Source organism: Leucoraja erinacea, chromosome 13 (assembly GCF_028641065.1).
Source record: "Leucoraja erinacea ecotype New England chromosome 13, Leri_hhj_1, whole genome shotgun sequence".
In the NCBI taxonomy this organism is placed as follows: Eukaryota; Metazoa; Chordata; class Chondrichthyes; order Rajiformes; family Rajidae; genus Leucoraja; species Leucoraja erinaceus.
Genome location: NC_073389.1, coordinates 14,399,928 through 14,412,366, shown reverse-complemented (window position 1 = coordinate 14,412,366; position 12,439 = coordinate 14,399,928). Strand labels below are relative to the sequence as shown.

The following is a 12,439-nucleotide window of genomic DNA, read 5'->3' as shown; positions in this document are numbered from 1 at the left end:
CCTCACTGGAGACCCTTGGACTATCTCTAATCGGACTTTACTAGACTCGATCTTGCATTCGACGTTATTCCGTTCACCCTGTGTCTGTACACTTGATCTGTACACTGGACGGCTTGATAGTAATCGTGTATAGTCTTACCCTTGACTGGATGGCACGCAGCAAAAAAACTTTTCACGGTACGTCGGTGCAGGTCACAATAAACTAAACTAAACTAAGATCAATGTAGATAAGCAATCAAAGTGGGTGGGAAGAACAGAAGGGGAGAGGGATGATAACATGAACAAGGACATGAAGAGTGGAAAGGGAGAGGGAAAATAACAGGCGGAGGGGGAATAGAAGAGGAAAGCAATTAACAAAGATAAGTTAGTGAAACACGGAGATAAATTGGGAGGTAGGGAGCAAATGAGGCAAAAGGTGGGGAGAAAGGTGGGGGTGGTGCTTGTAATAACAGAGAAAATAATCTAACTCAAATTAGCACTGAGGGCAATTTATATAAAAATAATATTACTTTTGCATTCCTTCCACAGATAAATCTGAATATATATATTTAAATGAATTGCTCAAAGTGGAAAGTGCTCGGGTGAGTTAGAAGATTTAATCGGATCCCTGCGTAGACAGCATCCTAGGCCAGGGTCTCTGGCACTGTGGGGCAGTGGCAGCCACTCCAATGTAAAATCAAAATTAAATTAAGATATAAGGTCTTAAATTAGTAAGAGGTCTTACCAAGTCTTGCACCATTCATCCTTAAGATAGTTTGGAGTATGTTAAAATACTTATATATTGCTAATTTAATATTATCAGTGGTTCCATGCTGAAATCGCCTAGAAGTGATTTGAATTGAGCCAACTCATTTCACATTGCTTCTTACAGCCAATGGGACAAAGCTCAGCCCATCAACTGCTAGGCAGAGGTTCACTTGTACCTCCTCCAACCTCCTCTACTGTATCTGTTCTTCAAGTTGTTGTCTCACATCGCTGAGACCAAACGTGGACTGGGTGATCATTTCACTGAACACCTTCCTCAGACTCCCTGGGCCTACCTGATCTCCCGGTTGCTAAACACATTAACTGCCCCTCCCATTCCCACATTGACCTTTCTGTCCCGGGCCTCCTCCATTGTCAGAATGAGGCCAAAAGCAAATTGGAGGAACAGCACTGCATATTTTGCTTGGGCAGCTTACAACCCAGTGGTATAAACATTGACTTCTCTATCTTCAAGTAACCCTTGCATCCCCTCTCTTTCCATCCATTCCCCACCATGGTTGTTGTACTAGTTTCACTGGCGTCCTGGCGAGTTTTAACGTTTGTGTAACTCATTCAGTTCACCGAGCCCACAGCTAACAATGGACCCTTTCCTTCATCGTCGTTATTTTTTTGCGTATCTTTCATTAATTTGTTCTATTTCTCCCCATATTACCATTTAAATATCTCTCATTTCCCTTTCTCCTGACTCTCAGTGTGAAGAATGGTGTCGACCCGAAACATCACACATTCCTTCTCTCCAGAGATGCTGCCTGTCCCGCTGAGTTACTCCAGCTCCGTCTAGCTCTGGCTGAAGGCAGATATAGGTCCCTGCTATGAAACATCATCATTAAATAGATTCTTTGCTCCACCACACAAGTTGACCTCCTGTTCCAGGGAAGCCAAGTATGAAATTTGACATCATGAAAATTGCACAAGACATATCAAACATGCCACGATATCCCACTGAACTAATCTTCATGAATGTGATGCTCTGTTGATCTAGGGTGGATTATTGCAGTTTGTGACACCTCTGGTTGATTTAAAGTGCTTCTGACAAGAACACAGTGCAGCCAACAGATCTGCAAAAAAACAATGAAGCTGAGTAATTAATGAATGGTCAGCACTCTGCCAGAGGTAGCCAGGGATCACAGCAGGAAGAACTCCCTGCTTCTGACACCATCCTCAATCAATTCTGTAAAGCTAAATCAATTCTGTTCTGCCGAGGAGTGCTCACGTTATTTATCTACAATTGGAAAACTACTAATAGCTGGATAATCACCTAAGAAATAAATTCTTAACAATATACATCAAGGATGTGTACAGAGAAAGAGGAAGGAGAGATGGCAGGGACAAAGTGCAGAGGGATTAAAGTTAGATGAGGAAGATGTTGCGGGAGTCCAGAAGCAGGGGCCACAGTTTAAGAATAAGGGGTAGGCCATTTAGAACTGACAAGAGAAAAAACGTTTTCACGCAGTGAGTTGTGAATTTGTGGAATTTTCTGCCAGAGAAGACAGCGGAGGCCAATTCACCAGATGCATTCAAAAGAGAGTTATGTCCCTGTCCCACTTAGGAAACCTGAATGGAAACCACTGGAGACTTTGCGCCCCACCCAAGGTTTCCATGCGGTTCCTGGAGGTTGCAGGTGGTTGCCGGAGGTTGCAGGTAGTGGAAGCAGGTAAGGAGACTGACAAAAGCCTCCGGGAACCGCACGGAAACCTTGCGCGGGGCGCAAAGTCTCCAGAGGTTTCCATTCAGGTTTCCTAAGCGGGACAGGGGCATAAGATAGAGCTCTTAGGGCTAGCGGAATCAAGGGATATGGGTAAAAGGCAGGAACGGGGAACTGATTGTGGATGATCAGCCATGATCACATAGAATGGCGGTGCTGGCTCCAAGGACTGAATGGTCTACTCCTGCATCTATTGTCTATGTTTCTATGTGTCTATGTAGCGTTCTGCACTGCATCTGTGTGGAATCAGTCTGTTGCTGAAGGAACTCCTCAGGTCGACCAGTGTGTCATGGAGGGGGTGAGCTGCATTGTCCACGATGCTCTGTAGTTTGAGGAGCATCCGCCCCTCCAAGACCAACCTCCCATCAATCCAACTCCGCCCCCAGGACGGAACCAGCCTTCCTGATGAGTGTTAACCTAATGACGTCCGCAGCCTTCGCCCTTCCGCCCCAGCACACGGCAGCAAAGAAGATGGCACTGGCTACCACCGACTGGTGGAACATCTGCAGCATCTCATTGTAGACGTTGAAGGTGCGGAGCCTTCTCAAAAAGTACAGCCGGCTCTGCCCCTTTTTGTAAAGAGCCTCAGCGTTCCTGGACCAGTTCAGTTTGTGGTCCAGGTACACTCCAAGGTATTTGTACTCCCTGGTAAACTGCACATCCACAACATTGATGGAGACAGAGGATTTCCTCTCTTCCTAAAGTCCACCATTAACTCCTGATCTATATCTATCCCACAATCGGCAGCACAGCAGCAGGTTAAGATAATCACAGATAATTCTCAGAGATACGTCTGAATTGCTGAGCAACAGCTATTTCCATGGTTCCAGATAGTTTACATGCTGCAGAAAACAAACTGAAATTTACAGTGGCCATCACCATGGCAGAGGAAGCAAACCTTCCATTGTACAATGCACTTACTGACAATATAATTTGTGGCCAGGCCTGCTACAAATGAATGTCCGGTCCTGTGAATTTTTTGTGCTAATTTAGCCTGTGAATAAACATGACATGCAGTCCAAAAACATGCTCTCTCAATGGGCCAAATTGCACATAGTGCAATACATAGTGCAACTGATGGAGGTGCTCAGTTAGAACTATATAGAAATTCCGGACATCCACCCAACTGCAAAAACCCTAAAGTTAGTCAGAGATATGCTGATATTTTTCCAAACATGATCTTATGCTGGAGAAAGTAATTTGATGTAACTCTGGTATCGAGGGCGCTCTGAAAAGAACATCCTGTCATCGGTGACGTTTCGGGTTGAGACCCTTCTTCAGACTCAAGTATATTCAAATAGAGTTTTAAGTTTTGACTTGGTTAAGTTGTTAAAAATCACAGACAATTCACACCAAAGCCATGTGATCCGCCTTAATTGTGCATTTTCAAAAAGAACAAGCCACCATCCAGCACTCTGTCCAGACTCCAGCTGCTCTCAGTTACAAGAACATCCAAGTATTTATTTTCAAAAAACATTTCTGCCTCTATTACCCTTCCAGGCAGTGCAATTCACAGCCCTACTACCCTTTGAATAAATCATTTTACCCTCATCTCCCCTCCAGTCCTTCTACTCTTAGGTCTGAAGAAGGGTCTCGACCCAAAACATCAGCCATTCCTTCTCTCCAGAGATGCTGCCTGTCCTGCTGAGTTACTCCAGCATTTTGTATCTATCTACCTTTAACTTATAGTCACTGATGGTTGTCTCTCTGCCAAGTGATTTCCTATTTATTCATTCTAGGCCCCTCAGTTATACGTCTCAATGAAGTCTTTCCTCAGCTTCTTCTGTTCCAATGAAAACAAACGGAGCCTATTCACATGTGTAGAAAGGAACTTCAGATGCTGGTTCACACCAAAGATAGACACAAAATGCTGGAGTAAGGACCCAAATATCACATTGTGGTGCGTAGGTCTCGAAACGAAAGAGAGGAGTCAGGTATTTCGAGAGACACCTTTATTTGTGTTCCTCCAGGTTGTAGGGACGTCCACACGAGAGAAAGATGGCACCCAAACTCCTGACTTTAAACCCTCTGGTTAAGGGCCGCCTCCGGACGGAGCCACTCCCGTGCCGAGGTGTTCGACAGTTAGGATGGCCCGACCCTTGGGAGCCGCCACAACATATTCCTTCTCTCCAGAGCAGCTGCCTGTCCAGCTGAGTTACTCCAGCAGTCTGAGCTTATTCTACCTTCCCACAAAGGTACAATGTTCCAGTCCTGACAGGATCCTTGTATGTCTGACATTAAAAATATTAAATTTTAACAATTACTTTAACGTTAGTGGATTTTTTTTCATCCTCAATGTGTGGCAACTTTGATAGCAGACTGAGGCCGTTGATGACAGTGTATAGCATTTATTCAGCTGGGCACGTACTTCACCCATCCTGTCCAACCAGTCTGTGATCCAATTACTTCATGGAAGGCAGTGTTGATGTGCAGGACCTTATTACAATGGGTGGCAACAGCTTTGGTGAGCAAAATCAGACATGTCTAAACACTCAGTCAGACACATGGGTGTGAAAAATATTGAGGGACAAGGGCCAAACGCAGGCACGTGGAACTAGTGTAGATGGTTCATCTTGGTCAGCATGGTCAAGTTGTGCCAGGGGGCCTGTTTCTATGCTGTATGACTCTATGACTCACTTGCTGGGAGATATTCAAGGCTGCATCTCTGCAGCAGTGTGACCACAGTCACAACTCACATTTCCTTCTCAAGACGATTGGAAGCTATTTCTCGGGAGTTTGATTAGTCTTGTGCTATAGTCTCATGCCCACCTGAAACTGGCCTGGGAAATTCAAGCACGGAGTTACATGTCAGAGCAGCAGATATTTTAATGTCACACAGTATCTTGTTCCTTCCCCACCAATGTGAAACCGTGAAATTAGGTTCTGAGTTCAAATACTTTGAAGACAGGCAAGGTTGCAGACGATTACATATGTTCTTTGACTGTGCCAAAATAATCTGAAGCATAAGGCACATATTACTAGTAATATATCGTCCAGAACCTAATACCCAATATTCTCCAGAACCTTGGGACCCATACACAGATAAAAACATTTCATCCATCGAACGTGTCCAAAGACAGGCCGCTCGATTTGTTACTAACACCTATGAGCGAGAAGCGAGTGTCACCAAACTTCTGAATTCTCTGGGGTGGAACCCTCTCCAAGACAGACGTGAAGCTCACCGTTTGACCTGTTTTTACAAAATGTTAAATGGTCAGCTAGACATAGATCACAAGACCTACACCAACCCCAAACCAATTAGGAGCAGACGAGGGCATTCGATCCAATTTGTGATCCCAGCTACAAAGACAGATGTGTACAGCAATTCGTTCTTCCCACGCACAATTAAAGCATGGAATAATCTCCACCAAACTATAGTTACCCAACCAGATGCAACTAAATTTAAAGTAGCACTTTCTTCCCAATAACCCTTTCTGGCTTAATCCCTCCCTTCACCACCTCCAGTTTAAATTCCAGTTGGAATATTTTGGAGGACCAAGTAACCAAGAACCAAGAACCAGAAAATGCGTAATTTCTTAAAGTTGGACACTTGGCATTTTGAAGAAGATGACATTCTAAAATTTAACTGTAAGTGTTATCTCATGTGTAGCTCCATGGTAAAACACTTCTGCAGGTTATTTGATTATGTCTTTTTTTGATTCTCAATCTTCAGTTGGTATGACTAGTAAGGGCTGGATCTTTCAAAGGTTTTTCATCTCTAGGACCTAGAGTTTATCTCGACATTTCGACACACTAGCTTTATTTGTCTTCTGACTCCAGAGGTCCAAAATGGAAAGTGTTTGTGTCGCTTCAGTCTTGCTGCTGATGCCCATGGATCCATAGCATGAAACCACCAGAGTGCTGCTGAACTTTCCGGAATTGAAGAGTGAAATGAATAAATGTCAGCAGTGCTGAAGGGAATGCTCGCTGGAGGTGGCAGCAGTAGAGGGGAAAGCTCTATATTTGTGCTGTGAATACCTGACATTAGATTTCCATTTTGTATCGCCATCAAGAGTTGCTTTCATCATGAAAGGACGTCATCAGTGACACCGAACTCACAATATTCTTCAATTCAATTCATCGTTGAAACATTACTCTTAATATGGTCTTTGCATACTGAACATAAATTCTTTAATTTATTCAGTCCATTTGTCATTTCACTGGCTTAAGCTGATACAGGGACCTCGTGTTTTACACATGATCGTTTTATGCATTTTTGAAATAACGTGCTTGTTGAATTAATACCAAAACATCATTTCCGCATTCTATTTTTTTTAAACGCTCTTGAATTTATGCCTGCTTAAATATATGTGTTTAAATTATGCGGTATTGAATTACGTGCTGCTCTTCAGGAACGTAACCACCACATAAAATGCGAGGTGCCTGTAATTTAAATCTCTTTATGTTGATGCAAATGACCACGAATGCTGCAAATCAACCTTAAAGGTACCATTTAAACAAAAACTGCCTCAAAGATGCCTTAAAGGTACAGACACTTTTACATTCTCCTTGTAAGCTTTGTTTTTTTAGTTTTAGAGGAAGGGCGCGGAAACAGGCCCTAGGCCAACTGGGACCAGCAATCGGCGGCACATTAACACAATCCTACACTAGGGACATTTTATGTCAAGCCAGTTAACCTACAACCCTGTACATCTTTGGAGTGTGGGAGGAAACCGATGATCTCGGAAAAACCCACGCAGGTCAAGGGGAGAACGTACAAACTCTGTACAGACAAACAGCTGCAGTCAGGCTCGAAACTGGGTCTCTGGCCCTGTAAAGGGTCTGTCCCAATGTGACAACCTAATCTACGAGTTCAGAAGAGTTTGCTCTCGACTCAAGGTACACAAAAATGCTGGAGAAACTCAGCAGGCGCAGCAGCATCTATGGAGAGAAGGAAATAGGCAAAGTTTCAGGTTGAAACCCTTCTTCAGACTGAAACCTTCTTCAGGTTGCTCTCGACTAAAACTTGCAGCATGGTCAACACGTGGTCCTAGGAGGTCCTATGAGGTCACTGGAACTCTCCTCCATGCTCGACTGAAGTTCCCGCATACTCGCGGCCTCAGCTAGGTCGCGGAAGATTTTTCAGTATGTTGAAAACTTTTCCACAAGTAAAAATAGGTCGGCATGGTTCTTTTTTACTCGTAGTGCAGTGGAGTGGTTTCACTATTTAGTTACAGGCAGTTGAGGACAGCTGTAGGTAATCTCCTTCATTGACCGGGCATTTTAATTGGCTCATTGGAGTTTTCAGGACCCAGGAAAACCGAACGGTAAGTTAAATACCCGCTAAACATTATTATACTTCTAAAGAGTGTATCCACTCCTTCTCCCCTGCTCTCCCCCCCCCCCTCCCCCCCCCCCCCCCCCCCACATCAACGCTCTCTAAAGGACTTACCGTACACTGTGCAGCCGTCTTTGCCTTCCTCTTCATCGCGGGTGTGAATTTCAGACAGCGCTCCCCCGCTTTCCCTGGCCCCCGCCTTTGCGATGTGTTTGTGTACGGTCGGTCGATCCAGCTCCCCAACGCAATATTCCACCACTCACGCCCATCCCCCTTCCATCAAACCCACCCATCCCTGTCCCCCTCTCCCTCTACTCCCCCCTCTATCCCACCTTGCCCTTCACCCCGGGCCCCTTCTACCCCCTCCCTAACATCCTGCACTCCACACCCCCCCTCCCTCTCTTCACCCCTCCCTCCTTCCTATCTCTCCCCCCTCCCTCCCTCCCTCCCCCCCATCTCTCCCTCCCTCCCTCTCCCCCCCCCCTCTCTCTCCCCCCTCCCTCTCTCTCCCTCCCTCCAGTGGGCCGGGCTGCGGTGCTCCCTCTCCCCGTGTAACACTGCGATGTGTTCGGGCCGTTCCCAGTGTCCACGCCCGCGGGCAACAGCCGCTCGAGCGCGGGACCTGTGGTGTCCTTCACCAGTGGGTAGACAGCGGGGCTCGGCGCTGTCCCCACCCCATCTCTCTCTTCTACCCCCTCTCCCTCCTCCCCATTTCCCACATCCTCCTCCCCTCACTCCCATTCCCTGCCCCAGCACCTACTCAGGTCGTAGAACAGTGCCAGGGCCTGGATCTCGTACTCGGCTCGGCTCTGGCTGTAGGGGGCCGAAGCACTCGCGGACGTGGGCCTCGACGGAGCCGGGCTCGCTGTGCCGGGGGCGGGGTGAGGGTGGCGGGCAGCCGAGACAGAGCTGCTTGCAGAGCAGGAAGTGGAGGCTGTGCTGCAGAATGGCGGCAGCCCCCAGAGGCGCTGGTACACGTTGACCCAGACCCCGGGCTTGGGCCCAACTCCTGCCCTCAGCTCAGCCGCAGTTCAGGCCCTGACTTCATCTCCAGGCTCATCCCTGACCCCGGATCCAGGCTTGTCCTTGGTTCCAGCCCAGTCTCCGGGCTCGGCCCACGGCACCACCCCCTCCACCAGGTACAGCTCCTCGGGCAGTGGTGCCACTTCTTCACCACGAGGGCGGGGCTGCTGCTTGAGGCGGGGCTGCTTGGGGCGGGGTTGCTTGGGGCAGGGCGGGGCTGGGCTGCTTTGGGTCCCTCTGAAAGTCCAGTTGAAAACCTCTGCCGCGATGGCGCAGGAAGGGGGTGGACCGTCCCGAGGAGTGACAGGGAAAGAGACTAATCTGTGCGGCGCCGACTGGCAGGAGAAGAGATCGATCTGCGCATGCGCGGTTTTTAAGATTTTTAAACCTCATTAACTTTTAGGACATTCAACCAATCGGAACAAAACTTTGTGCACTCGCAGCACAGGAGAACGGTGAGTAAACTTGTGAAACATCGTAGCACTATCGCAAACCACACAAATTGAAAGAACGCCAAACCGGAAGGTAACAAGATCAGAGTTTTAGTTATGAATAGATGAGTAGCAGCTGAGAAATAAATGTGAAATCAGCCCCACCTCATCAAAAATCAGACCGAAGAAATTAAATAGCTCAATGTGAAAATCTGAAAGTACAAAACAACTTCACTTACTTATTTCATTTAGTTTAGAGATACAGCATGGAAACAGGCCTTTTGGCCCACTGAGTCCATGCTGACCATCGATCACCCGTTTACTTGTGCTATGTTATCCCTCTTTTGCAGGGGTTATGGGGCAAAGGCGGGTGAATGGGGTTGAGAGGAACAAATAGATCAGCCATGATTGAATGGCAGAGCAGATTTGATAGACCGAATGGCCTAATTCTGCGCCTATAAGTTATAAACTTATGCATCCTGCACACTGGGGGCAATTTACAGAAGCCAATTAACCTACTAACCTGTAGGTCTTTGGAATGTGGGAGGAAACCTGAACAACCGGAGAAAATCCACACAGTCACAGGGAGAATGCACAACCTCCGCTCAGATAACCCAAGGTCATGGTCGTACTTGGGTCTCTGGCGAGATGAGGCAGCAATTCTACCACTGTACCACCCTGGAACATAGACAGAATAAAGACCCTGAAGATGTCGGGTTGCAGAACATTCACATTCACGCCATCAATTACCGAGCAGGATAATGCATAGAATTGCTGACCTGAGATCCAAGGTCGTTGTACTGCATTTTCAGGGCAGTTACTCTCTCATCCAGTTCCTTCGGATTCTCTGTTTGCTGTTTCTGTACAACTTGACGTCCAGTTTTAATCACCGTTTCCACATCAGATTTCACTTCGCTCAGACTCTTATATAATTTCTGTAAATTGAAAATAATATAGTCAGGCATCGTCAGACTCTCAGTGGGTGTTACATTAATAACATTCTGGTAAATTGCATGATGTAATATTAAGCAGTTATTGCAAAATCAACTCATTTTTATTATTAGGTTCATTCAAATTCTGGGGGCTTGGATGATTAAGCCACTTTTTATAAGAATTAACTGTAAGTTGACCAGGGTTTCGTCCATTTAAGTACTGAGGTTGACAATGTATAGAAATACTTCAAAGATAGACACAAAATGCTGGAGTAACTCAGCGTGACAGGCAGTATCTCTGGAGAGAAGGATTGGGTCACATTTAGGGTCCAGAACCTTCTTCAACTTCAAGGGCCTGTCCCACAGTACGAGCTAATTCAAGAGTTCTCCTGAGTTTTCCCTGATTCGAACTCGGAGAATTACGGTAATGGCCGCTCGTAGGTACTCGGGGCTCTCGTGGACATTTTTCAACATGCTGAAAAATCTTCGCGAGTCTTCAAGAGCTTACCGCGTTTCCCGAATACCTGCCGTTAGCGTTACGAGCCGCTAAGAGACGTCCCGAGCGCCGACGTACCCGCTACTTACATTCTACGTGCTTACCACAAGCTTGATTTTTTTTTTAACTCAGGAGATCTCTTGAATTACCTCGTACAGTGGGACAGGCCCTTCAGTCTCCAACTCCAACAATCTCTCCTTCCCTTTCCTTAATATACTTATCCACTGGGAATTATTTTCTCTTTAAGTACATTCAAAGAAAGGTCCCAATCCCAAAACGTCACCTTTCCTTGTTCTGCAGGAATGCTGTCTGACCCACTGAGTTACCTCAGCACTATGTGGGTTTCCACCACTACCTAAATAGATGTTGTCAGACAAATATCCGTGTCTTGTGACAATTTAAATCTGCATGTTTCAGTGAACTTGATGATGAAATCCCAGTCACTTTTCAGTTATCAAAGTTCACAATACCAGGTTGATTTACAAAAAATAGGTTTGCTCTGAAGTGGGTGAAATTTCCACTGTGATAATGTTCATAATTTGAAAGAATTTAGAAGCTAGTGTAATAAAGGAAATCATTCTCGACCTTTTATAAACAGGTTAATAGTTTTGTGAAGCTGCTTGGGAAAGCCATTGAAGCAATTTGTATTAATAGTCCTTAGTAATAATGATATACATATCCAGGGAATTATTGAATATGATTAGCCAGGAAGTTGAGATTTTGAAATATTACAACGGGGGCTGATACGGTAAATATAATTGCCTCTGACAATTCCAAAAGGTTCTTCCATTGCATACTAAGTTTGCTGTTTGTCAATTAACTTTCTTTATTATAGTCAATTATCAATTATTCAGTTTCTTTCACTGCCAAAAATAATTTCAGCGCGTTACTTATTTAATCATCTCGGAACTGATTAACATAATGCCGACTGTGATTAAATCAGCTTTTTAATGATCAGCAGGTACAAATCTATTGTCAAATAAAATACAGCCACGGGATAAAACACAGGATACATCTGCGGTAATGTAGTAACAAAGAACTGCAGATGCGGGTTTATACCAAAGATAGACACAAAGTGCTGGAGTAACTCAGTGGGTCAGGCAGCACCTCAGGAGAAGAAGGATGGTGACATTTTGAGTTGGGACCATTCTTTTGAGACTAAAGAAGGATCTCCGATCCGAAACATCATCCATCCTTTTTCTCCTGAGACACTGCCTGACCTGCTGAGTTACTCGTGCACTTTGTGTCCATCTGCACTAATCACCAGTCCGTCTGCTACACTGATCCCATTTTATGCTCCACCTGTAGCTGCCATCTCAACCCAGTTTTGAAGAAGGGTTCGCATCCCAAAACATCGCTTATCGATGTTCTCCAGTGATGCTATTTGACCCGTTAAGTTATCTCAGCACTTTGTGTCAAATACAACTTTGTTGGCATTCAATGGACTTCACTGTCTTGGGAAATAAGTATAAACAGGCATCCCTACCATGCAATGATCCAGCTGGTTCTGAACATATTCTGGCTCCACACTGCTCGTCTCCAACAGGTGTAGTTCCGATTTCACCTCATCCAAGAGTCTTTTGCACTCCAACAGGTGCTGCTCAAAATTCGCAGGCTTCTGGAACAATCTGAACTTGGTGGAAACATCCTGCAGCTTTTTCTGGGGATCAAAACACCACAGAGATTCAGAAGGGCAGCACAAACAATAACATAAGAGTTGAACAAATTTCCAACTGAGACTCAGCAGCTGAAATAACTCCTCTCCATCTGCTTGAGCAAAACATCCACTGGAAAAAAAGATATTTTATA

At 45.5% G+C, this 12,439-nt stretch overlaps 1 protein-coding gene across 12 annotated transcripts in view; it reads right to left on the bottom strand.

The window, feature by feature from the left end:
* dmd (dystrophin) overlaps positions 1 to 12,439 on the bottom strand; it is a 1,582,845-nt gene that overhangs the window by 853,098 nt on the left and 717,308 nt on the right. For all 12 annotated transcript variants that reach the window (XM_055644518.1, XM_055644513.1, XM_055644515.1 and 9 more), the window contains 2 exons: positions 12,117 to 12,290; positions 9,982 to 10,137 (listed from right to left, as the gene is read on the bottom strand). In XM_055644518.1, coding sequence (XP_055500493.1) covers positions 9,982 to 10,137; positions 12,117 to 12,290 — 330 coding nt within the window. The remainder of the gene's footprint in view (positions 1 to 9,981; positions 10,138 to 12,116; positions 12,291 to 12,439) is intronic.